The 26975-nt window shown below is 40.7% G+C and overlaps 1 protein-coding gene across 1 annotated transcript in view; it reads left to right on the top strand.

The window, feature by feature from the left end:
• CNTNAP2 (contactin associated protein 2) overlaps positions 1-26975 on the top strand; it is a gene marked incomplete at both ends in the record, with an annotated part of 1160915 nt that overhangs the window by 1047998 nt on the left and 85942 nt on the right. Inside the window, 2 exons of the mRNA XM_082479539.1 lie at positions 17787-18005; positions 20565-20801. Of these exons, the coding sequence (XP_082335665.1) occupies positions 17787-18005; positions 20565-20801 (456 nt within the window). The remainder of the gene's footprint in view (positions 1-17786; positions 18006-20564; positions 20802-26975) is intronic.

Raw genomic sequence — 26975 nt, 5'->3', positions numbered from 1 at the left:
CTAGGGGAAGTGCACTACTGGACCTACTGTTTGTTAACAGAGAAGGTCTTGTGGGGGATGTAAAGGTTGGAGGTCGCCTTGGGCAGAGTGATCACGAAATGATAGAATTTTCAATTCTTGATCACGTAAGGCGGGGAGCCAGCAGAACTGCCACCTTGGATTTCCGAAGGGCAGACTTTAGCCTGTTTAGGAGCATGGTTGAGAGTGTCTCTTGGGAGGCAGTTTTGAAGAGCAAAGGTGCCCAGGAAGGCTGGGCATACTTCAAGCAGGTGCTCTTAAAAGCTCAGGAGAAGGCCATCCCCTTGTCTCGAAAAACGAGCAGACGGGGAAGACGACCAGCCTGGCTAAATAGAGAACTTTGGCTGGACCTCAGGAAAAAAAGAAAAGTTTACATTCTCTGGAAAAGGGGGTTGGCAACTTATGAGGACTATCAAGATATAACAAAGCTATGTAGGGGGAAAATGAGAAGGTCCAAAGCTCAATCAGAACTCAGCTTGGCCACTGCAGTTAAAGACAATAAGAAAAGGTTCTTTGAATATATCAATAGAAAAAGGAAGACTAGGGAAAATGTAGGCCCACTGGTGAATGAGACAGGTGCCCTAGTGGTGGAGGACGCAGAGAAGGCAGAGTTACTGAATGCCTTCTTTTCTTCGGTCTTCACTGCTAAAGCTGTCCCTCATGAATCCCACACTCTGAAGGCAAAGGGGAAGGTCTGGAGAGTGGAAGATTTTCCCTCAGTTGAGGAGGACCGTGTCAGAGACCGCTTGGCCAAGCTGGACATTCACAAGTCCATGGGCCCTGATGGCATGCATCCGCGAGTGCTGAGAGAGCTGGCGGATGTTATTGCTAGACCACTCTCCATCGTCTTTGAACGGTCATGGAGAACAGGAGAGGTGCCTGAGGACTGGAGGAAGGCCGATATCACTCCAATCTTCAAAAAAGGCAAGAAGGAGGACCCAGGGAACTACAGAGCAGTTAGTCTAACCTCTGTCCCTGGGAAGGTAATGGAGCGACTCATTCTGGATGTCATCTCCAAACACGTTGAGGAACAGGAAGTTATTGGAAGTGGTCAACATGGATTTACCAAGGGTAAATCATGCTTGACCAATCTGATAGCTTTCTATGATGTTATAACTGGTTGGCTGGATGAGGGGAAAGTCGTGGATGTGATCTACCTTGACTTTAGCAAGGCTTTTGACACTGTCTCCCATGACATCCTCATTAGGAAGCTGAGGAAGTATGGGCTAGATGAGGTGACAGCGAGGTGGATTGAGAGTTGGCTGCGGGACAGAACTCAGAGGGTTGTGATCAGCGGCACAGAGTCTAGTTGGAGGCCTGTAACCAGTGGTGTCCCCCAGGGGTCAATACTCGGTCCAGTTTTGTTTAATATATTCATTAATGACCTGGATGAGGGGACAGAGTGTATCCTCAGCAAGTTTGCTGATGATACCAAACTGGGTGGGGTGGCTGACACCCCAGAGGGCCGTGCTGCCATCCAGCGTGACCTGGACAGACTGGAGAGCTGGGCAGAGAAGAACCTAATGAGGTTCAACAAAAGCAAGTGCAAGGTCCTGCACCTGGGGAGGAAGAATGCTAGGCACCAGTACAGGTTAGGGGCGGACCTGCTGGGAAGTAGCTCGGAGGAGAAGGATCTGGGGGTTGTGGTAGACAGTAAATTATCCATGGCCCAGCAATGTGCCCTTGTTGCCAAAAAGGCCAATGGAATCCTGGGCTGCATAGGGAAGAGTGTGGCCAGTAGGTCGAGGGAGGTCATTCTCCGCCTCTACTCTGCAGTGGTGAGGCCACAACTGGAATACTGTGTCCTGTTTTGGACTCCACAGTTCAAGAGGGACAGGGAACTGCTGGAGCGAGTCCAGCGAAGAGCAACTAAGATGATTAAGGGCTTGGAGCATCTCCCTTATGAGGAAAGGCTGAGAGAGCTGGGACTCTTTAGCCTGGAGAAGGCTGAGGGGAGACCTTATTATGGCATACAAGTATCTAAAGGGTGGGTTGAAGGAGGATGGAGCCAGGCTCTTTTCAATGGTTCCAAGTAACAGGACGAGGGGCAATGGGCACAAGTTAGAACACAGGAAGTTCCGTTCAAATACACGGAAACAGTTCTTTACGGTGAGGGTGACAGAGCACTGGCACAGGCTGCCCAGGGAGGTTGTGGAGTCCCCTTCCCTGGAGATTTCCAAGACCCGCCTGGATGCAGTCCTGAGTAATGTGCTCTGGGCAATCCTGCTTTAGCAGGATCATCTAGTTGGACTAGATGATCTCTAGAGGTCCCTTCCAACTCTGATGATTCTGTGATTCTGTGATATATTATTTTCTGACCTTTCCAACACTATATTACTGGCAAAAAAACCCTATAGACATATGCTGACTTCTTGTGCAAAGGTATTCATTGTAATACTAAATATGACTTGACCCAAAACAAATTCGAGGTCCTTTACTTTTCTGATGACCCATACTTCATCCATCTCAACAACAATCTGTGTAATACTGTTTTCCATCTCCACTCTTTTTAGAAGAAAATCAAATATGCTAGATCTGTAACAATTCTCTTCATCCAAGAATCAGAGGGATTTTTAATCAAAGAAGGATATCTTGACTTTGTTAAATCCCTTGGATGCTTTCATATTCTTTGTGTTCTGCCGCACATTAGAAAGTGATGTCTTCTTCACTTACTGGTTTTATGTGCACTTTTACCTTGCTCGACTGCAGGGTAAAATCTGGCCATTAAACTATGTCAGTTTACTTTTTTTTTTTTTTATTTCCTGTAATTTGAAATAAAATAGATTGATTCAAGTATATACTTTTTTTCTCTTTAAGTGTTTGTGAGAACATTATAATGTGGTAGATGCAAGATGTTCATATAAAGATTTCGCCGCAAATTTTCCTAACATTTTGTAGCATTTCATCATGGTTTAAATGCCAGTTTAGAAAAATATCAACTAAACTCATAATAAAAATTAATTATTTTTTGTCACTCTCAATTCAGTCTCTCTCTCTGCTTTCCTTGCTATAGTTGTTCTGAGGACAAGGAAAAGGAATACTTATTCTCACTTTTCATTCAGTAACCTTGCACATGAGTATAATTTCTTACATTTTAAAATAAAATCAAAACATTTATGTAAAATTTTGTTTAAAAGTTAGTAAAACAGTGAATCTCTTTTTTAAGAAAAGCATGAAGTCAGTTACTATCACAAGGCAGCCATTACACTACCTCGCATAATTTAGGCTTTTTATATGCTCCTGATCTAAATGTCTTGACTTTGTTTTTAAAATAGAGCAGTGTATTTTGTCTCTACTCGTGCACTGCAGACAGCTCTCTATTAGTATGAATTCTTAACAACAAATGTTTTATGCAGTCATAAATCGTTTCACTCACCCTTTAGTGTTTTCCACTGTTCCAGCAGGAAAGAGGAAGGGGTCTACTGCTGGCTTTACATTTCGTGGGAGTCATGCATACACTGAAGCAAAGTAGTTAAGAAAAGGTGGCTGAACCAGGCAGGTCCCTCACTCACATACTGGTCAAAACAGAGCACATACCACCTGGCTGTGCCCTTTATCCTCTGCCAGTGTGTTTTGGGAGTTTTCTACCTCTAATTACCGTGAAGTCAGAGCACGCTTTTTTACCCCCAACATGTCAATTCCGTCTCCCAGTCTTATGTACCACTTGGTGATACTTCTGCTTTGTATTTTTTGTAGATATTTTTTCCTGCTGCGGAAAAAAAAAAAAAAAAGTAAAAAATACTGAAAATATATTCAATTTTGGGGGGTCCAACCACAACCGTAAATTATTACAAGTATAGTTTTCAGAGAATAAAATCTGTTTAAAGCTTTTGATAAAAGGGAGCCACAGTTAGCTGGGTCCATCTACCCTGCTCCCTCACACACACCCTTTTCATATACAGAGTTACTACACTAAAAGGAAAATTGAGTCATATTTTTGGATAGCCTTTTTTATTGTGTTAGTACAGACCATAGTGCAACAGAATCCTTACCCTGATGGTGACCCCTGGACAGCCACAGAGAAATAAATAGCAGCCATGAAAAAATTGCTTATAAAACAGCCACTACAAATGATAAAAACTTACATGGCCAGGCAGAAAAATCAATGAATTCATATCATCATGAGCACCTGGCCAGATGTAAAAGTTTTTCAGTAGCTGCCACCCAGGCATCTAAATACCTTTACAAGTCTTAGCCACGGTCTACAGCAGAACCTACAGCTAATACACAAAGTACAGAATAAGAAAAACACCACAGAAGAGGAAGAAAAGGACACAGGCAATGTGCTTTCTCAAAATCACACCACAGAAGAGTGACAGTCTTGATATCTATTTTCCATGCCCTCATCAGGCTCTTACCACTTTTAATATGATGCACAATTTATAATTTTGGCTGATTTTTATGACATTTAAACGTGACATATTCAAGGGGGGTGTGTGTGTGATATCCTTTGTATCTGCTTGCAAGTACTCAGAACTATTGCTCAGCATTTTTAGAACCATGCTAACTTCATAGCAATTTTTCATAGGAAAAAAAGCTGCTCTCTCCTGTCAAAAATCTCTCTGATACTTTACTGTGCTCAGACATAATCTGATTTAATGAATGTTAGCACCCACTTTTATTTTTCCTTTCATCCAATAAAAAATAACTCCCAGTTACACAAAACCCTTTCTATGCTGCATGGGAGAGTTCTGTTTTGATGTCTGTGCTTCCCCCTTGTTGTGGTGTCTTCTGTTGCATGGGATCAATTCAGTTTCATGGTAAAGTCTTGCAGTTAAAAGTATATCATGAAGTATATTATCATAATCCACTACAGACAGAAAAGCACACGCCCCCTCTCCTTTTCCACTCAGTGCACTGACTACAGTTCCCTTTGTGTGAATCATCTCTCACAAAAGAGACCAGAAGATATTGCTGCTGTATCTTTTTAAGCGTTAGTAACTCTTATGAGAGGAATCAACAAGACCTTCAACTGAGTCACCGTTCCTTCCTTCCTTCCTTCCTTCCTTCCTTCCTTCCTTCCTTCCAGGCAGCTAAGTAATTATTGGAAGAGGGCTGGCTGGACAGGAGGTAACGTCATGTATCTGAAATTGTATTTATTGCCTCAGAAGTAAAGCAAGTAGGTATTTTTTCAAGCCCTGCTCTAACCATCTGATGTTTGACCTTCAACAAGTCCTTTCACATATCTTTGCTTTGGTTCCCTGTTTGTGCAGGACTGCAAATGTTATTTTTCGTTCTTGATGTCCATGGCTGAAAATTGCTACATCAACTAAAATATAATCATAAAAATATGAGAGTTGTTTCCAAGTGCTTATCTACAAGACAGCTGGAGTGCAATTAGAATAACTGAAGTAATTAATAAATGGTGATAATAAATAATTATCTTCTTAGGGCATATTTGGCCTTTGCATGATCTTTCATGAGAAAATTTGGTACTTTCATTTGAATGCAATATTTTTTATCCCCCAAAGCAATCTAATCTACTGTGTAGGAAGTGTGTTATTTCTGTTTGATTGGTTGGTTGATAGTTGACTGTATTTTAAAGTGAAATAAAAATAACTGGTTCTTAGTTATTACCAAAATCAAATCCTCCTTATCTTTGTCCTCACACAGATGCTTACTCGTGATGAGGAAGGTGCTGTATTCAGTTCTGATTTCCCTTTATATTGAGCTCCAGTGTAGTTACGCCTTTCCAAAATATTATGAATTACATGTGTAAGTAAGTAGTTGTCTGCCATTACAAAGAGAATTGGTGTCTATCTACAAGCTGAGAGAAGCCAGGACCATTTTTTTTTTTTTTTTTTTTTTTTTGCTACCTTGCACCTGGAGAGCATTTAGCTAGTTGCAGGTAACCTGCGTGCTTTGGAAAAGGTCGAGACAGGTTTCCAGCAGTCAAAATTTCCCCTCAGCTGCAGCCAGACAGCAGGTTGGACCACCCTAGGGAAAACCTGGGGAAGGATTGTAAGTCTGCACTGTTCTCTGCTCCAGCTTCTGCTCCGAAGGAGTAATCTAGTCTTGTGTGTGCGTGGAAACACAATAGCTCACTGACATAATCGCTCTCTACCAGAAACAAGCGGTAACCGAGAAGTGCTGCATCTAACAGATATGCCTCTTTCTATATGCAACTTCTTAACCTTTTGAGAGCAGACTATGGTAGAGAATAGCCCACTTTTAATGCTAGTATTGTTGAAACAGTGCGGCTGTAAATGTGCACTTGAGGAAATTACTGCACACAGCAGTATCCCAGTCTATTATGCACTTAAATACAGAAAAACAGAAAGGGACAGAAAAAAACCCCATAGTTTGCTAGCTGAAGTCATGTAAAACAGCAATAAGGAAGGACTGAAATACACCTGCAAATGTTTCAGAATATGTAGATAGGGATGGATATTGGTGCAAATGGCATGTACACAACAAAATTAAGCTTGATGCTGGAGACTAGCCAACAGACTAGCAGAATAATGACCTGTAATTTTTTATTTATTTATATACTCACTTGAAACAAACCGTAATTTCTTTGACTTTCCTAATGCAATCATGCACTGGAGAAAAATGGAAAATGTAGGACTTTGCGATTTACTTTTTGGAACTGAATTATGCAGGGAAACAGCAATAATGCACACTTTTAGCTGCCAGAAATACAGATCACATTAGCAAAATCTTATTTAGTAGACACCATTAGAAACCCCTAGCCGTATGAATACAGACAAAAGCCATCCTGGTGCCACGCTCCAGAAACATGCATTTACTGTGAGAGATACACGGTTCGTAATTTATACTTTTTAATTTCTTCCTTCTACCTGCAACTATCACTGTAGTCTTATCCAGCATGAGCTTTGGCCAGCCAGCTCACTGTTATGTTCTAATTCCATCCAGAGAGGCATGTATTCAGCATTAGAGGTTAAGCAACGGAAACAGGGACAAAAAGCAGATTATCATCAATGAACTAATAGTCCTACTGCTCATCATCATTCTTTTTCACTGAAGCTGATGAAAAAATTTACAGTGGGCTTCAAATGAATCCTCACAGAGAGCTGTCACCCTCACATTGCAAAGGTGTTTCCTAAAGTTCAGAAGGAACCTCCTGTGTTTCAGTTTGTACCCATTGCCTCTGGTCCTGTCACTGGGCACCACTGAAAAGAGCCTGGGTCCGTCTTCTTTAAACCCTCCCTTCAGGTATTTATATACATTGATGAGATCCCTCCTGAATCTTCTCTTCTCCAGGCTGAACAGTCCCAGCTCTCTCAGCCTTTCCTCATATGTGAGGTGCTCCAGTCCCTTAAATCATCTTAGTGCCCCTTCACTGGACTGTCTGCAGTATGTCCACATCTCTCTTGTACTGTGAAGTCCAGAGCTGGACACAGTACTCCAGGTGTGGCCTCACCAGCGCTGAGTAGAGAGGAAGGATCACCTCCCTCGACCTTCTGGCAACAATCCTGATAATGCAGCCCAGGATACCATTTGGGTTTTTTTGCCACCAGGGCACATCGCTGGCTCATGTTCAACTTGGTGTCCACCAGTACCCCCAGGGCCTTTTCTGCAAAGCTGCTTTCCAGCTGTTTTCCAGCTTACCCCCAACATGTACTGGTGCATGGGGTTTTTCCTCATCAGGTGCAGGACTTTGCACTTCTCTTGCTGACATTCTTGTCAGTCTATTTCTCCAGACTGTCGAGGTCCCTCTGCATGGCAGCCTGGACATCCCAGTTTTGTGACATCTGCAAACCTGCTGAGGGTACATTCTGCCCTGTCATCATCTAGATCATTAATGAAGATATGAAGAGAACTGGAGCCAAGATTGAACACAAGGGTACACCACTAGTTACTATCTTTCCTACCTTTCAGCTTCCATCTGCCTTCCCTTCACTTGTCTTTTCCACATTTTTATTCTGTCATCTCCTCTCCCCAGTATTTCCCAGTGCTCTGGAATCCCAGACTCTGGGAGTCCCAGAATTTCCCAGGACTATGCTGCAATGTAGTACAGTGCTTCTGAGTCAACTGGTATATATTGAATGTCTAAGCTTAAAACCACAGGTGAGGTTAATGAATCTCAAGGGCTCAGCATGGAGACAATAGGCAAAGATTATTATAGTAGAGGGAGTCTAAACCAACACAGGCAATGAAAGAACAAGAAAACAGCTGTCTATTCAGTTAGACAGCCATATATATGAAAATATAGTTGAACAGTCATAAAATGAAATTATGAAAGAAGGATTTCAACATATGTCATTCCCACTAATCCAAAGTTGGTTCCTGTAAACAGAAAGCTAGGACTTAGTCTTATTTAGTCTAGACAACAATTTCAACAACTGAAACCAGTTGTTGAAATTACTGGTCCAGTTGTAAATCTTACTAGAACGAAGATGTGAAAGTATCATGGAAGGACAATAATGCATTAAAGTTCGCGTGTTTTAAATATACAGTAAAACAATTTATTTGTGTGCACTCTTGTCTTACAATGTGACAACATAGTCATATGCATAAGAAAACAGCAGTTCTCACTGAATCAGGACATCTCTCAGTAGATCTAATTCCCTGTCCATTCGCAAAGAAATGTCACTGAAAGTTTGCAGCTACCAGATGTAGATACTGCACACAGCAGAGAATGAATCAAGTGCCTTCAGGCTGCAAACTAAATGGTGGAGAAAATAAGGATCAAAAATATGAGAAGGATAGGCACTTCAGAGGATGCTCTTTTCTTCATTTGACAAAGCCTTTTTCTTTATTTTTCAATTTGATTCCATTTTTTTTACATACTTTGAAAATTTCAAAATTAAAACATATAAAAACACTCTGACAAGGTCATAAGAAGCTTCAGACATTCTGAAGAGTTCTGTATTCCTGATGAATTTGCAGAGGAATGTAATAATCCTATTCACCATATATTAGTTTCTTTAATATTTGCAAAAAAACACCCTTGGATTTCTATTTGTATCTTTTCTAAATATTATGGTATCATTTTTCCCAAACCATTAATGGTTAAAGCCATTCAGTTTTCATTCCTTTACCTTTCATTGAGAAGTTAATTTCTCTTCTCCTTTCTATACATGTTTCTAGACTTCTTACGACTGAAGGTAAAATGTCTTTAAAAATATTTTCTCCAGGCAACAAGAATTTCACTGAACATAAATCAGTAATGTTATTGCAGAATTTCTGGAATCACCCATATTTTAAAACTAACTTTACAGTTATATCATCAAAATGTTAACATTATTAGCAGTCACTGTACTTCCTTTTTCACAAGGAAGTAATATTTTATCAATATATATGGTAATCTCTCTTTCCACTTACCTCAAGTCCCTGAAATTCAAGGCAGGGACTGGGGGAATGAAGTCCTTCCCATTGTAACCCAACTCAGGCTTGTGACCACCTGAGTGAGGAACTTGAATATACGTAAGTCCATGGGACCTGACAAGATGAATCCCAGGGTCCTGAGAGAACTGGCTGATGCAGTTGACAAGCCACTCTCCATCATATTTGAAATGTCATGGCACTCAGATTATGTCCTAAGTTACTGGAAAAAGGGAGAAACATCACACCCATTTTTTAAAAGGGTAGAAAAGAGGACCCTGGGAACTACCAACCAGTCAGCCTCACCTCTCTGCCTGGTAAGATCATAGAACAGATCCTCCTGGAAGCTATGTCAAGGCATATGCATGACAGGGGGGTGATTAGAGACAGCGAACCTGGCTTCACCAAGGGAAAATTGTGCCTGACTAACCTGGCAGCCTTCTACGATGGAATGACTGCATCAGGGAACAAAAGAAGAGCTGCCGATATCATCTGGACTTCTGTAAGGCCTTTGGTCCTTCACAACATTCTTGCTACTAAGTTGGAGATAGATGGGTTTAATGGATGGACTGTTAGATGGATAAGGAAATGGCTGGATTGCCACATCCAAAGAGTTACAGTCAATGGTTCAATGTCCAAGTGGAAACCAGTAATGAATGGTGTCCCTCAAGGATCCATACTAGGACCAATACTATTTAATATGTTCATCAGTGACATAGACAGTGGGATTGAGTGCACCCTAAGCAAGTTTGCAGATGACACTAAGCTGAGTGGTGCAGTTGAAAGCTTGAGGTAAGGGATGCCATGCAGAGGGACCTGAACGGGCTGGAGGAGTGAGCCCATGTGAACTCCATGAAGTTCAACAAGGACAAGTGTAAGGTCCTGCACGTGGGTCGGGGCAGTCCCCAGTACCACTAGAGACCGGGTGATGAATGGATTGAGACCAGTCCTGCAGAGGAGGACTTGAGGGCACTGGTGGACAAAAAATTGGACATGAGCTGGCAATGTGTACTTGCAGCCCAGAAAAGGAATTGCATCCTGGGTTGCATAAAAAGAAGTGTGTCCAAAATGTCAAGGGAGGTGATTATCCCCTGCTACTCCGCTCTTGTGAGACCCCACCTGGAGTACTGCGTCCAGCTCTGGATCCACAGCACAAAACAGACATAGACCTGTTAGAGTGGGTCTAGAGAAGTGCCACAGAAGTGATCACAAGGCTGGAACACCTTTTCTATCAAGAAAGGCAAAGAGAGTTGGGATTGTTCAGCCTGGAGAAGAGAAGGCTCCAAGGAGACCTTATTGCTGCCTTTCATTTATATAAAAGGGGCTTATAAGAAAGACAAAGACTTTTTGTGAACACTTGTAGTGACAGGACAAGGGGGCAAGGGTCAATGATTTGAAACTGAAAGAGGGTAGATTTAGATTGATTATAAGGAAGAAATTCTTTACGATGAGGATGGTAAGACACTGGACCAGGTTGCCCAGAGAAGTTGTTGATGCCCCACCATTGCAAGTGTTCAAGGTCAGGTTGGATGGCATTCTGAGCAACTTGATCTAGTGAAAGATGACCCTGCCCGTGGCAGGGAGCTTGGACTAGATGATCCTTAAAGGTCCCTTCCAACCCAAACCATGCTATGGTTTTGTGATTCTGTGATTGTCCGATGGATTGTTTGCTCCACACAGAGTATCAGCTTGTTCCGAAGGTTTAGAAAGACACTGAGCCTCATTTGCGGATGGATTTATACCATAAGAAGTGGATGTTAAGTGAAGTTAAAGTGATAGCTTTATTCACCGTGTTTACCTTCTCGACACTCACATAAATGACTGCATAGGATCTAAGAGAGTGTAAAGTTGCATGATTTTTTTTTTTTTGACTTGTTAACCTACAGGCAAGTGTAGAGTGTGCCTAGTCTGTACAGTGAACTCCCATGCTATAGAGATACCTAAGCTAATTCTAAGATAGCATGTCCACATAAATCAGCATTCAGTTATGCTGGGTTTGATCCTAGGTGCAGTATAGCCTCTCATTAGAACTAATTACTCTTGGCACAGCATCGTGCTGATGCAGCTGTACAGCTTCCAGAGCTAGTTCATTTGGCTCTTACCTCAGGGTTCACTGCAGTCTTGGGCATAGATGTGCACTGTCATTTGGTCAAATGAGTGAAGCTTTAGCTCATTAGTTCAAATGGCCATTTCATCTGGGAATTAGATAAATGATGAAATCTTCCAGATGCTTAGTCCAATTATTGTAAATATGGTCATGATTTTTGACAACTACCTGATTATTAACAGACAAGCAAGCTACGCAGTAACTCCTGCATTGCAGTCAAGCAACTTGGTCCAACAATTTCTCTCTGAGATGTTTTGGTGGCTTTAATTTTTAGTTGTGTCCCTTGAGAAGTGACCTCCTCAAAGCAGGTCCTGTGTTCCAATATGGCACTTCAGGGTAGCATCTGTAGCCCTTTCCACATATTTTCAGCAGCCAGGAACAACCTATCAATGCTGTTTCGATGTCAGCATTGGAATGGCCATCTCTCACCCTTGTGCAAATAAGGGTAGCAGGGCAGGTAATTTAGAGATGACTTTGTAAAACTATCTTTATACTCAGTGGTCTGAGTGTAAGTGGGAAAGGTGGACAAGACAGTTGCTTTCAAATCCTGGAAAGCCCTCTTTTCTCTCCGGAGCCTACCAAAGTCAATGGGAAGGATTCCAGTGACTAGAGATATGAGACCTGATCTTGACCCTGGTGATGTGTTCCATATAAAGATACACAACCCACTAGCTCTAGATACATTTAGCATCTCTATCTGTTCATTAAGTTTTCATTCATTTTCAATCATTTCACTGAATTCTGTCTACTGGTTTAGTCAGCGAGCCCTTCGTTAGAGGTGTATTTACAAGCAAACTGTCTGAGACGTTTGGCATATATTTCCCTTACAGAGACAGAATATTTTCAAGCTGTTGTTTTCATGGAACAAGCAAGCAGAGGGGAGAAATACATGTCTGGCAGACTTTAGTCTACAGTTTATAGCTTATAGTTGTATCCGGTTTTACAGCCAAGCAAGTGAGCTCCGATTCTAGCCGTAACAAGGCATTTATGTTCTAAGAATGGGATTTCGAAAAGATCCTAAAGAAGTTAGATGCTATTCCCTTTGATGTAAGTAAACTAAAGCAACAGTGAGTCCCATTGAAGGATATAAAAATACATCAGGGGAGGTAAGGGAAACAAAGTACAGGGAGCAGATGAAAGTATGTGTTTTAGAGAAAGGATAATGGGAGAGAAGGAGAGAGAGAGACAGGCATACAAAACTGACTGTGAGGAGGGTTGTAATCCCTCTTCCTTTTTTTTCACAGCTGATGTGTCTTGAGAACCTCCACCTACTGCTTAGCATCTTGTGAGCACCCACGCATCTGTCAGCGTCTCTTCCTTTGCTGGCAGCCTCATTATAGCTGGAGATCCTAGCCTGCAATTTGTCAACAAGGATCAAATTAGGAAAATAGGAAAAAAAGAGACTTGAAACACTAGGAGATCTAGGGAAATGGGAGACCTAGCTGCTCATAGATAATAAATGCCAAAAAAGTCTATCAGCTTATTTAGCCTTAGCATAGCAAAGGACATAGAAAGGCATGCTACCTCCCACGTGGTTGAGCCTCAGAACTTGTGTTTAACTAAAGCATATCTACCAAAAAGCCTTGAAAGGAAGGGCCCAAGGAATGCAGAATCCCACAGAAAATGCAGTCATAGAATCATAGAATACCAGTTTGGAAGGGACCTCGAGGACCATTTGGTCCAAACTTTCTGCAAAAGCACGGTCTAGACAAGATGGCCCAGCACCCTGTCCAGCCAAATCTTAGAAGTGTCCAATATTGGGGAATCCACCACTTCCCTGGAGAGATTATTCCAATGACTGATTGTTCTCATTGTGAAAAATTTTCCTCTTGTGTCCAATCAGAATCTTCCCAGGAGTAACTTGTACTCATTACCCCTTGTCTTTTCCATGTGACTCCTTGTAAAAATGGAGTTTCCATCTTCTTTGTAGCCACCCTTTAAATACTTGAATATGGTGATAAGGTCTCCCCTAAGGCTTCTTTTCTCAAGGCTCAACAAACCCTGTTCTCTCAGCCTTTCTTCATATGGCAGGCTGCCCAGTCCTTTGATCATCTTTGTGGCCCTGTCCACATCTTTTTTTGTATAGCAGGGAACAAAACTGAATGCAGGACTCCAGGTGTGGCCTGAAAAGCGCTGAGTAGAGTGGGATAGTGACTTCTTTATATCTGCTGATGATGTCCTTGTTGGTACAACCCAGCATCCTGTTCGTTTTCTTTGCTGCAGCAGCACACTGTTCACTTATATTGAGGTTGTCATCCACCAGTCGACCCCCAGGTCCCTTTCCACAGAGCTGCTCCCCAGCTGGGTACATCTCAGCCTGTGCTGCAGTCCTGGACTATGTTTTCCCAAGTTCAAGACCTTACACTTGTTCTTGTTGAACTTCATAAGGATCTTGTTAGCCCAGTCTTCCAGCGTATCCAGGTCTTCCTTCAGGGTGGCTCAGTCATGTCCCTTCCTTTTTATGGGCAAATGCCTCAAAGATTTAAGATGAGGAAATGGTGGATCTGAATAGAGCTACAAAATAATAACACAGAACAAAGAGTGAGAAAGGCATTTTGTTTGCCAAAGTTGCACTTTTACGTTCTGAACAGATGGCTGACAATGACCTGAGACCTTAGAAAATTGAATCGCTGAAAGAAACGTGTTTAGTTTTGATTATAGGTAATCGCACAAGGCACAGAAAGGGTAAAACTAAGCCACAAGCCTCAGTTTATTATCCTCAGGCAGGAGCACATAAAAAATACACCCTAGTTCAGTTTTCTGAAGTTTCCATCACAAACATTGTACTGATTGAATAAACTAAAACCCTACATTTATTTTCTATTTTTGGTTCAGATTTTCAGGAATTTCAGACATTTGTTCAATGTCTGATCCTCATTCTTGTTTCTTAGAACAACTGGCTTGAGTTTTATGGTATTTGGTAGAATAGAAAATAAAATTATCATTAGGAAGACTCACTTCACAAGCTACAAAGTGACTGACCAGTAGAAATCTCTGGGACCTGTGCAGCTAATTTTCTACATGTTTCTGAAAAAATCCTACTCTTGTTCAGTTGGTCACTGTGAATAAATAGTCACAGGTGCACATGTATGTTAAATATCTCTTAATCATCCCCTTCAAAAGAAGTTTGAGAGAATAATATCCCTGTCATGTCAACCAAGGATGTATTCAAGTCAAAGATGCCACATCATGCAAGGGTTGTATGTGCAGACATAAGAAGATTGAAAAGTAAACCATACTTAGGAAAAACACCTAAATAATTGCTACTCTTCTACATAACTAGTTACACTGAACTTCTGAACAAATCTTATGTTGTGCTGCGTCTGGCTAAGATGGAGTTAATGTTCTCTACAGCAGCCTGTATAGTGCTGTGTTTTGGATTTGTGCCTAAAACAATGTTGATACCACGCCAGTGTTTTGGCTATTGCTGAGCAGCCGTCACAGCCTTCTCTCTTTCCCACTTCTTCCCCAGTCAGTAGGCTGAGGGTAGCAAAGAATTTGGAAAGGGACACAGCCAGGACAGTTGAACATTGGCCAAAGGGATACTCCATACCATACATGATGCTCAGCAGTAAAGCCGGGGTAGAGGAAAAAGGATGAGCTGGAGCAGCACAGTGTGTTCAAAGCCCAGTGCAACCTGACCTTGAACATTTCATTCACCCAGTCCCTGCCTTGAGATTCAGGGACTCAAGAGATGTGGGAAGAGCAATTGCCAGTGAAAACTGAGACAGAAAAGTTGTTGAGTACCTCAGCCTTCTCAGTGTCAGTTGTCACCAAGATCCCCCACCTCATTTATTGGGGGAGTACAACTGCTTTTGTCTTCCTTTTCTGACTAATGTGCCTGTTATCAGATGTTCGTCCATTTCTGTTAAGGTACAAGTACCAACCATGTTAGCTAGAGATGCCCCTGGTTGGAGAATATACGTAATCTGTAAACTCCAAAAAATTCATTCCAGTGGAAACTGAGAACGAAGAGTCAGAACCAGCAGCATAAATATGAGACATGCTGTCATGCAACCTCTGCCCATCTGCAAAGCTCTTTTCATTGACATACTTCATGTTTTTTCAGTCCATCATTCTAGCAAATAAGTTTCTTCCCCTTTGGTTTATGAGAGTCATGTTTTTAGGTTGCATTGGGATGGATCAGCACAGCCCATAGGTGCTATACTGCCTTCTCTAACTTTCGGCATGTCAGCAGGTACATGCACTGAAAATGACCTTTGATGAGATTTTTCTGGAATGCTTTCCCTTCCCTAACTGTAAGATTAAATATAAAAATATAATATGAATTTATACAAATGGTATTCTTATGTCAGAGTGAATAATTTTGTCCAACAAGTATGAATTTCATTGTAAGTCTTTCAGGCTGTGATACAGATTTCAGTTTAAAGCCATGCATAAAGCTAAACTATGCAGGCACAGAACTTCTACTTGAAATATCTCCGATTGCCAATCCTCTACACTTTCTCTTTCTCTTTTAAAGGAAGAATAATCTTCCTTTAAAAAATTAGAGACACTTCCAACCAGAAGACCAGGAGCTTGCAAACAAAAAAGCATTCTTGCAGAGGTTTTCAAAATCCTGGATGGGGTTGTACTCAAGTTACCCACAAACAATATCAACAGTGCCATCAGTTGCCTCAGCATAAGATGAAAAGTCTGCTAAGGGGTTCTCATTTTACAGCTTTGTAGACAGATGGCTTTTGGGAAGCAATTCAAGTTTAAGAGTGAAGAGATCTGAAGAGGTTCTTCAAAGCAAAAAGTAAATTAGAATTACATGCACACCCTTGAAAATGGACTTGAACACAACATACAACTTAAATACTGGAGAGATTTTACTCTAATTCCTAATTTGCCTGAGTTTATTGGCAGAACTGCTGAAGTTATAAGGCACAATAATATTAAAATGAAATATCTTTATTCCTTTGATGGCAAGCTTTGGCTCATACAGATTTTCTGTCTTGTAAAGTGCAAAAGGTCAAACAGACTAAATTCATGGCTTATGAAAGGCAGTTTATTCAAGAAATTAAATATTTTATTCAGAAGAGAACAGAGAGTACAACAGCAATAAAATATGGGGTTTTTTTCTTTTAGAAATAGCCAATTTTTCAGGAAAAAAAAAGGTGTCAATTGTATAATAAATCTGGTTTGAAAGAGCATTATCTGTAAAAAGTTTATTCCTATCCTTCCAGTATTCATAAAAATGCATTTAATTTATTCTGACATAACCTTGTGAAACTCTATTAGGCTATGTGCAAAAATATTTCCCACTATTAATCAGTATTGTTAGTGATAATGAACAGGGAGTGGTGCTACCACAATTTAATAGCCTTGCCGAGTAAGATTTCTAGAAGACTGTTTTATTAATTCAACCAAACCACAGCTGTACTGGAACACTGAGATCATAATTGGGCACCAGAGATTTTTGAGAAGAATTAAAAGTTTTCTGCGGCTTTTTTATTTTATAGGTAAGAAAAACAAATTAAATGGAACTCTTGGTTGTCTTTCCTTCTGTCTGGTATCCTCCTTCGTGAATGCTATCATTCATAATCCATTTTCTGGTAACCCTTTCATCTGATGTTTTGCCACCATAATATAATTTACGTTCCCAAATTATAGAAACTAAATATCAATAAGAAAGTCAAAATTACATTTCTTCATTCAAAAATCATCTATATATTATTATATCACACTCCCTGTTTAATAATAAGTATCAATTATATAGTTTGCCAAGGATGACCTGGAGGAACATCTAGTAGAGTCTAATAGACATATGTAAAATTTCTAAACGTATTTTGAATCATCCACTATAAATGGGGCACTGTAGTCCTTGCTAAGAATTCATTTCTTTTTCAGCCATAAAATCTCACATAGGTCATTATCATTGCATTATTAGTTGATTGTAAAAATTAACTGCCCCTCAAAAGAAAAAAAAATGTAGACCTCTTCACCACTGTTTTATCAAAGTACATATTTCCCTAAAAAAAACTGTGGAAACTTGAAAGCTGCAGAAATAAAAAATTAATGTCATTGTTGAAGGGTCTGCTGATGTTTTCTTCTAAAAGCTGGTGAACACGTTTTTCCAATATTATTGAAGTTATTAGTGGAAATAAAAAATCCTCTTCAAGGATATAATTCTGGTTAAATTTTACAAGCCCGACTGATTTGATTTCCCTCCCATGCTATAGAAACTTTTCACAATGGCTTCCTTGGAAATATTTAACTCCTGCTCAAGTTAGAAGGAACTGAACGTGCTTATAAATTCTGAAAGGTGTCTGAGCAGTGCGTATTTCTAGTAAATATGACTCCCAGCTGTTTAGGAAGTCTAAATGTAGTTTACGAGGTAAGATGGGTTCCCTTTTGCTTGTTGTTTCAGCTGCTACAGAGGTTTCCTTTTCATTTGATGTTGGAAATGGGCCCGTGGAAATTGTCGTTAGATCTCCCAACCAGCTCAATGATGACCAGTGGCATCGGGTCAATGCCGAGAGAAATGTCAAACAGGCCAGCCTGCAGGTAGACCAGTTACCCCTGGAGGTCCGGAAAGCACCAACAGAAGGACACACACGACTGGAATTGTACAGCCAGCTCTATGTTGGTAAGATGCAGAGCGGGTAACGGGGCTTTGCTCTCTGTTGAACACTCCTTGCCTCTTATCTTGCCAGATAATTTAATGTGGGAAGTTGCGCTCTTGAAGCACTTGCGTGACAACATGGGGCGGGAGCGGGGGGGAGAAGAAAAGACAAGCACGTCCATAATTACAGTAATAAGACAATCAACTAAAAGAAAAATATTCTGTGCTGGCAACTTGTCATTTTTGTCTTTCCCCACCTGCGGCTCCTGGCTGAAACTACCTCTCCAGCAGGCAGTAGTACCAAACTCATTTTTTCCCGAGTGTCTCTCTCACACACTCATTCACCACAGAAGTGAAAAATTCTGCATAGGTCTTGCCAGGGCTGCACGTGCCTGCGGTGCCCATCCTAGCCTCGGCAGCACTTTCAGCCTCTTTACGTTTGATCATTGCCCATCGCTTTTGCGTTCACGGCTCTCGCTGCAGTGTTTTCCCTTTACTCCCATGGGCCGTTTGCCCATTTGATGTGAGAAAGCGTCACACAGAGTTACCCAAATGCATTCCCTGGAACCAAGTTAGTCCAGCTGCTTTCTGGAGCTGCTGGTCTCCGCTACATTTTGGGCAGGCTGTTCCAGCAGCGCTTGCATTTCTCTGTTAGCCCCGGGACTGTGAAGTGCAGACATGCCAAGTGCCCTTAGCTGGAATCAGAACTGCATGAAATGTTGAGCAAAGTAGCACTTTCCTACCTCTGTAGATATCTGTTAACAGGCTAAGAGGGAAGGGGGCAGGAAAAAAGAAGACTTTATCTCATTTTTTTCTGATGTTAGTCAGGGTTCAACAACAGAAGTTAATTAAAATAACGTTTAAAGCCTTCACTGCCTTAGTAAACAGCACGGTGTCACTGCAAACTGTGTATAATGTGTCACCAGATGTGCAGTCCTTATTTACAAGCTCAGATTCTCCTTTACTGCTGACTGTGATCCCAATAAAAGGCAGTTTCAAAATAAGCTGAAATGTGAAGTTTGTTTAAAAGAGGGATCCTTAACCTTTTAAAAAGAAATACCACGCCTTTTGCTAAAAACAGGAAGACCTGGATCTTTTTCTAGTCTGCGTTCTTGGGGAATTGTTAATAATGCTGATTTTTATTAGTAGTTTTGAATTAACTGTAACACCAGCAATGTTTTGAAATATCTACTACATTTCTTGCCAAAAACTGAATGCCCAAATCTGCACCAAATTTTCTTTCTTTCTGAATCATATCCTATTCATATAACCTGGTGATTGGAGCACGCATCTCAAATAACAGATTTAAATCCTTGCCCAGAGTCAGACCGAGAACGGATTTGAGTTAGAGTGTCCCAAATGAACACCCTAAACATCGGGGCCTAGAGAGTAATACCGAAAAAGAATTGTTTCGGTGTCTCCCATTCAACTTTCTGTAGAATAAATATCTATTCCTTGGGCCGGCGAGAGAGCCTGAGGGATGATGCTTCATGTCCTAGGGGCTAGGACAGTCACCAGGAGGGGAAAGAAGGGAATTAGATGTATTAGGGGTTTTGTCGCCACTGCAGTGTGTATGAGTTCCCATAGAACGGAACCACACCAGAATGCCCTCTGTCCCATGCACTCGGCAGAGACCGAGTATTGCCTCCTCTTACTCCAAAACCATCCCATTACCGGCAGCTGATTTGAAGCAGCCCTCTCTCTTTGGTGTGTATTTAGTCCTCTTCCCCATTCAGGTAAATATCAGCCTCTGTGCTCTGTAGTGATGAGCGTTCAGAGCTCCTCGGGGATTCTTCAGCACCTGCGGCTCTGCAGTAATCAAAGAGATGAGATGATGAGGAGAAAGGATGACAGCCACTCATCATTATTTGCTTCCATTTTAAGGGTTTTTTTTGTTTCTAATACACCCTCAGATAAGACTTTCCTAACTGAAATCACATTTTTCAGCAAGTGTTTACTGGGGAAAGGGGGGAGGGGGAACAGTTATTATTGACTGCAAAGAAAAGCCATCTCAACCCAGATTGTCAAATGTAGCTATTTAGTGTTATACCCTTTACCCTACACTCGGGCAACTAAACAATATATCTAGCGTTGCTTGGAAATTAACATCTATATTTCCTACTGCAACTGAGACTGCGGATTTAAATCTATTCTTTCTTTTCCCATCACGGCTTTGAAAAATGTGACACTGCCTAGCATATTGTGACATTATTAGCATCCATCATCACTAATCATATGGAGAGTAAGGCTATACCTTAGCAATTGAGCCAAGTCCATTTCTTCCACTGTTATCTCTAAAAATCTTGACGCTGAAATAAAACAAAGTCTTACAGTGGAGGGCTAGAATCTCTAATATCTAACCAGTGTAAAGCAAACACACCTACTATTTATGCTTACTTACAGTATGATATCAAAAGGTTGGGTTTCATTGATTCCGTTGTCATTAGGACAAGGCAATTCCTTGCCTTTACAAAGAAGTTGCTTATTTCCAGCTGTTGTCACAAGCTTAGCAGGATATTTCATGTAAAGGAACAACAATAAAGCCTGTTCAGTGTTGTCTTACAGTTTTACATTCCCTCTCAGGTGCTGCAGGAGGCCAGCGAGGCTTCCTAGGCTGCATTCGTTCATTAAGGATGAACGGGGTTACGCTGGACCTGGAAGAGAGAGCGAAAGTCACGCCAGGGGTGAAGCCCGGCTGCTCTGGCCATTGCACGAGCTATGGGATGTACTGCGCAAACGGTGGTAAATGTGTCGAGAAATACAACGGCTACTCCTGTGACTGCTCCAAAACTGCCTATGATGGACCATTTTGCATTAAAGGTAAATGCTTCAGTACAGGAGATGGAGTATGGGAGAACTGTCTGAGAAAAAACACAATAGAACCAATGCTTCAGCTTTTATTAATTAAACAAGTAAATCCTGTTTAACACTTCTTACAAACAAGTCAAATTATACACCCAGGATTTAAATGTGATGGTTTAAAGCCACATGTCTCATTAGTACTAATATATGTTACCTATTTAAATCACATAACACAACAACAAAATGCATCAGGAATGCCTGTAGTCATAGCAGGTCTGGCAGACTGTATTCCATAGTCTTGAGCTCTTGAACAATAAATTCCTACCAGCACGATGTCATGGTTTCTTCTTTAGTAAAAACACAGATTTTAACAAAAGCTACATAGTCTCCTTCGGAAACATATTTGGAGTTACGTAGATGTTGAATATCTTATAAATTGGAAGGCCAGCATTTGGATGAAGTGTTTTATCCATCCATAACCAGATCAAGTCTTTTAGTAGCTCAAACTGGGTTAGAGATTGAACTTACTAGGGTAAGGGAAGGTACAGAGCATCCACATCTACGTCAGTCCTTTGGAAATGCCTAAAATATGTTCTGAATTTTCAAAATCAGTGATTGTAAGAGACCAATTTTCTATGGACACACATGCCTGCATAAGAAAGACAGACAACGAGTAAGGAAAAGAGAACCTTACGTACAAAAAAAAGAAAAAGGAATAATGATGCTAATTTATTTCCACGTTTTTTTCTTGTTTTGACCAGAAATTATTGTGACAAAGTCGTAATAGGAATATAATTTTCCAAATGTTTGCACATTTTTTTGTTTGCAGGTTTTGCAGCCATTCATTTGTTTCCCTTACATTTCAAAGGATATTCTCATTATATTCTTGAAATATTCTTCTCAACGCCTCTAACGGTTTCATCACATTTAGCTGAGGTGCTAATATCTCTCAGCAGCTTTCTTTCACTGTGCTTTTATTGGTACACAAAATCACCTAATCTCTTGATTTTCCTAATATTTTTAAAAGCTTTCTCAAAAGGTACTAACCCAGCAGTTTTAACTAAAAAACGTGAAGGCTCTTCTCATCTTTATCTGTGATGTTAAAGAAACCTCTAGCCTCATAAACTGCTCTTTTGCTTTTATGTTACCCACTGTATCGGGAATCCTGCAGGTGGGTTGAGTCACCAGATTTCCTTAACGAAGTTGTCTTGGCAGTAGGGGAGAGCTCCTGTCCTTTGACATTCTGGTTTCCAACTCCTTCTTAAGTTTTCTAGTTTTTCCAAGTCAAACTTTGAGGGTTACTTTGCAAATATCCATACCCTGCTTCTTTCCAGCCACACTTAGAGGAAACCAAGTTTATAACAGAAAGAGGCAGTCTTTTTTACCTGATGCTGGGTTATGGACTGGTATTTCAACTCATTTTCCATTAACACCTTGACACTTTCCCCTCTCTAAAAGCACTGAAATGTCTGTGAACATGTTTTTAGAGACTATATTCTCTGTTTTCAACCAATTCCATTCTTTATAGCAAGGACGCAGTTGAATACTACTCTGTCACTTGCGGTTTTCTAACCTGCACCACAGTATGCAGTTGGATGCTGTGATATTGCGTGAGTCTAATATGAGGCAAGCAGGAATATTTTCCTTTGTTACCTTCACTAGGAATTCATATCAGCTGCCAAGAAATAACAAGGTTAGTGCTTTGCACGATAAACTAGGACTATGTTTCGTTATTTTACTTCTCTGAGTAAATCTTCCAGGCCAAGCAGCACTGTTGATTTGATAATCAATAGTGCCTCACTTTTCAAGTCATCACATTCCAACCCATGTGAGATATTAGCAGAAAAATATGCTACTCAGCAGGAGTGAGGGGTGGCATAATGTAATACCTTTCAATATACCGCAGGCCTGTCTTCCCGTTGACTTTAATTTGCACAGGAAGCTTTTCTTATCCAAACATATTTTTTTTATATTCAAGTCGCTTCCCCACAGTAAACTTTTTGGGGTTGGTTACATACTGAAACTGCTAGCAGAAGAAGTGATAAGAAAAATAAAAGAAAAAAGCATCACTACTATAAGGAAATCACCATACAATGATTCATAAGTAATAAACACATCTCACAATAAAAATAGACCTTGCATATTGTGGATTCTTTTGCTGATGAAATTCATCCTTAGAGCCAGGGATTGATGACTGACAAGAAATTGCATTGTCTCCAGCCTTATTAGCAGCGGATCACAATGTGATTGATATGGTAGTGGCCTGGAAATTACACTATTTTTTTACAAAGACAAAAAAGTGCAAAAATGCAGTCTGACATCTATTTTAACTTTATTTTTGTTTTGCATTTGGGGCATATGCAATTAGCTTCACTTCTCCTTTCACTGCTCAGAGAAATTGTTTGGAGGAATAGCTGCAGTGTTTCTGCAGTCCTACAGATTGCTTTCTGACCTTTCCCTGTCCTTTACTTGAGCATAATTTCTCTTTTTTTTTCCCTTCCACAGCTGTTCTATCATCATAAAACCATTTCTGAGAAAACAATTAATTTTTTTTCATTTAAAAAAAATACTCTTTCCTTCCTTTAAACAAAAAGAGCGAAGGTCAAATGCTGAAACGGCAATGCAGAGCGTGTGGCAGCACTGTGATGTGGGGGATCCCCCAAGGAGAAAGCATTCCTCCTTTGGGTATTGAAGTGCTGTGAATCAACTGTAGCAGAAGAAACTTCCCACCACCAAGGCAGTGTGACCAAAAAAAAAAAAATTTAAATAGCTGGTTCTGTGACTCATGTGCCTTCAGGTGTGCTGGAAGGGTAAAAAAGCTTCCCAGTTGCTCAATTTGCATCAACAAACACCGAGACAACAAGCACAGTGTATATGCTTTTTTCTTTCTTTCAACTAAAGCTCAGATTCACAGTGTGAATTACTGCAATTTTTATGCCAGTGCCTGAACTGAACTCCTTCACGTTTGTTTTTATATTTGCAGGAACCCTGAAAGCCCTTACAGTAGTATAGTTATGGTCAGATTTCCTTCCTTTGTTGCTCCCTTCTTTGCCTCAAAGAGAAAAATCAGCTATTTACTAGGTTGAGTGGATGCAATAAAGACATACCAGACCTGGTGCTACGGCACATGGGTGAAGCAGCTCTGCACCCTTCCACAGACTCTTAGGCTGATGCTTGACCATCGCCAAATTCTTCCCTGGTTATGCCCATTCAATTCCCTTTATTTTTCTGGGTGAAAATACATTTCATTTCTTTGCTGTAAGTAACAGGGAGGAGATTGTTCAAGTGGTTTAGGGTAACTAGCATCTTAAGTTTCCATTGTTCATAATCCAAGAACCTGGAAAATAGAGACAACATTCCATCCTACCCCAAAAAAACTTCTGTTATACACAAGATGATCATGAGCTGTTGGACAAAAGTTATACCAGAAATTTTCCTTGGGTTGGGAATGGTAGGCTCCATTCTGGTAAGTCTGAATGCTGCAGTCAGGTTTTTCTACTTGTAGATCAGAATCTGCAAGGACTTGGGTCTTAGACTCTATTGAGTAAATATATATACTCACAAAAAAAATATACACTCTGTAAAGCTATTCCATTCCGCTGTCCTGTCAATACTGCCTTATTAAACATGCACAGTAGTGCTCTAGTGCTTTAAAAATTGCATTTCACTTAAGTCACAAGAATTCTTTTATTGGAAAAAAAACCATTTTTTTTATTTTGAAAGCATAACACACCTTTCCCATGCTACTTACATATCTCAAAGAGATATCAACCAGATTATAAAATGAACTTGCCAGACCACTTCCCATCCATAATAAACTATATATAAAATGCAAGGATTTCTTATTCTGTACACAGAATGCAAATAAATCCATGTAATAAGTTAAAAAATACTAAATCCTGGCTCAGAAAATGTGATAAACTTTCAATTTCTTTGTCAGCTAACTCTAATAGGCTTGCTCTGGTGTCATTGCTCACTGAATGCAGATGTTTTATTAAAGTTGAGTATAGCAGCTTCAGCAATGTTGCCGGCCGCTGTGTGCCTGTGCAAAGGCAACTGAGAGATTTGAGGTTCTCGCATCAGACACCCATCTGCAATATTTATACACCTGCATGCTATTGGAGTAGTATTGGCACCTCACAAGCTGATAAGGTATTTATCCTTACAATAGCTCTGTGATGTGAGGAAACGTTTTTATTATGGTAATGCAGAAAGCGAACGAGATAATGAAGGAAGCAGGGAACTGCTTAAGAGTAGATACCTGTGGTACAGGAAGGAATTGAAGCCAGATCTCACCTATCAAAGTTGTCGCTCTGAATACTGTGCAATCATCAAATGGCAGTCTCTAATATTTCTCAAATGGCTCTTGCAACGCTGCAAGTTTTTTCTCTGAGGTTACCTAGAGAGCACCTCCAAAGACTCCCCAGAAGGAAATCATAAAGCCTGTGTCTGTTGTATATTTGATATTACATTTTTCTTCATCCATCCTGTTTTATTTGATGGGGCTTTTTAACCATTATGGATATTTCCATTAGAATGGGATTAGATTCAGCAGAGAATACACAGCGCAGGTTGCCATTCCCTTATTCCGACCCTGCTGTTCTAGGCATCAGTTCAAACAGCTGTAGCTGTAGAAAGATCTATAGTAACTTCACATCAATGCAGAATGAATGGCAGCTGTGATTTTCCCGATATTTTTAGTCTTTCCTTGGCGTGTGCACTTCTGTCCAGGTATAGCAAGGTAGTTTAAAAGACACTGGCTTTACAGGGCTATTGCAAAAGAAGGTTCAGAGCTCAGCCTTGCTTAGGTACACCAAACTGCTCCCTGGCAGAATCTGCCTGTCGGCATTGACTAGGGAGGCTTGAAGGTGTAATGAATCAGGTGGCTTAACCCGATCTTCTGTGGCACTCATCCCGTTCTGCTGAAGGTAGCAGGAAACTTTGCCTTGATTTATGATGAGGCCTCATAGTTTCACAGCTGGGCATTATTTTACACGTCCCCCAATTCTGATGGTCATACGTTCAAGAAAGCTTTTTTTATAGGGAGTACTGATATAGTCATAAAGGAGAAGCAAACTCTTAGTGGGTTTGTATTCTATGAATGCCAACAAGCAATTGCTGTATCTTGGTATTCTACTCCACGTGTAAAAAATTCAAACGCGCATCACAAATTATTACGGTAATGGTAGCCAGAATACGAGACTTGAGGATATAGGACAAAAATCCCCACCTCTTGGTTTCACAAACTAAATACTGTGAGCCTGAAGGTAGAATAAAACATTGAGTGAGCTAACCAGATAAATGATAAGCATTACTATCTTCAGAGCACTCAAAGTTAATTCTCTGCCAGATCAACAGCTGTGAGATTCTGACCCTTTACTGATGCCCTATGGCCAGAATGTATCTCAGCAAACAGTCTTAATCTTCGTGACCGCAGCCTGGAAGTAGCTGCAATTTCTGGTGCTCTCTACCACATTTCTAGTCACAAGCCAGACAAGCAAGCTCTAGTTAATCTATATTCAGTATTCATAATTATATGAGAAGTCAAAAAGCAAATAAGATTACGCATCGGGAAAGAGGTTTTGTTCAGCTGTCTAAATTGCCCTAAAAGTCTTTGTACATGCACCGAGTGTAAAAACGCCTCCAGTGACTGTCCTTGCTTAGTATTTTGAAAATGCTGCTTTTTAGATCCAGAAATCCATCCAGGAAAGACATAGCACTGAGCACTGGCAAGCAGCATCACAGTCTAATATTTTTCATTTACCAAATCTGACGGGGCCAAGGAGACATGTAGGGCCTCCAGCTGGAACATGCTTACAGCTGTTAAGAAAGCATTTCAGTCAGTTTTGTGAAACAAAGAGCAGAGAATCTTTCTCTGCTGCAGTTTTCATGTGTCCCGGCCAGGCTTCTTAGCTGTCAGGATTTTGTCACCAGCTTCTGTAAGGCAGGGATTTTGCCCGGTTCCTGCCCATTTACAAGATTGCTTTGAAGACCCAGCCTCAAAAAAGCCGGATACGGTAATACCAGAAAAGTAACGAGCATTACTTTCTCCTTGGTCCCCAGGTAAAAGGTGACACAAGCCAGGTCTTGAGTTTACTTGGAAAACTGTGAGATGGCAGTTGTGAGCCAGTGATAGCTGTCCTGCTGCAGAAGGTAGATTCCACCTCTTACGGTGCCACTCTTGAAAAGCTC

The sequence above is a fragment of the Vanellus vanellus genome (genome assembly GCF_965231255.1).
Source record: "Vanellus vanellus genome assembly, chromosome: 2".
NCBI classification, from domain to species: domain Eukaryota; kingdom Metazoa; phylum Chordata; class Aves; order Charadriiformes; family Charadriidae; genus Vanellus; species Vanellus vanellus.
This window is presented reverse-complemented; position numbering and strand designations above follow the sequence as displayed.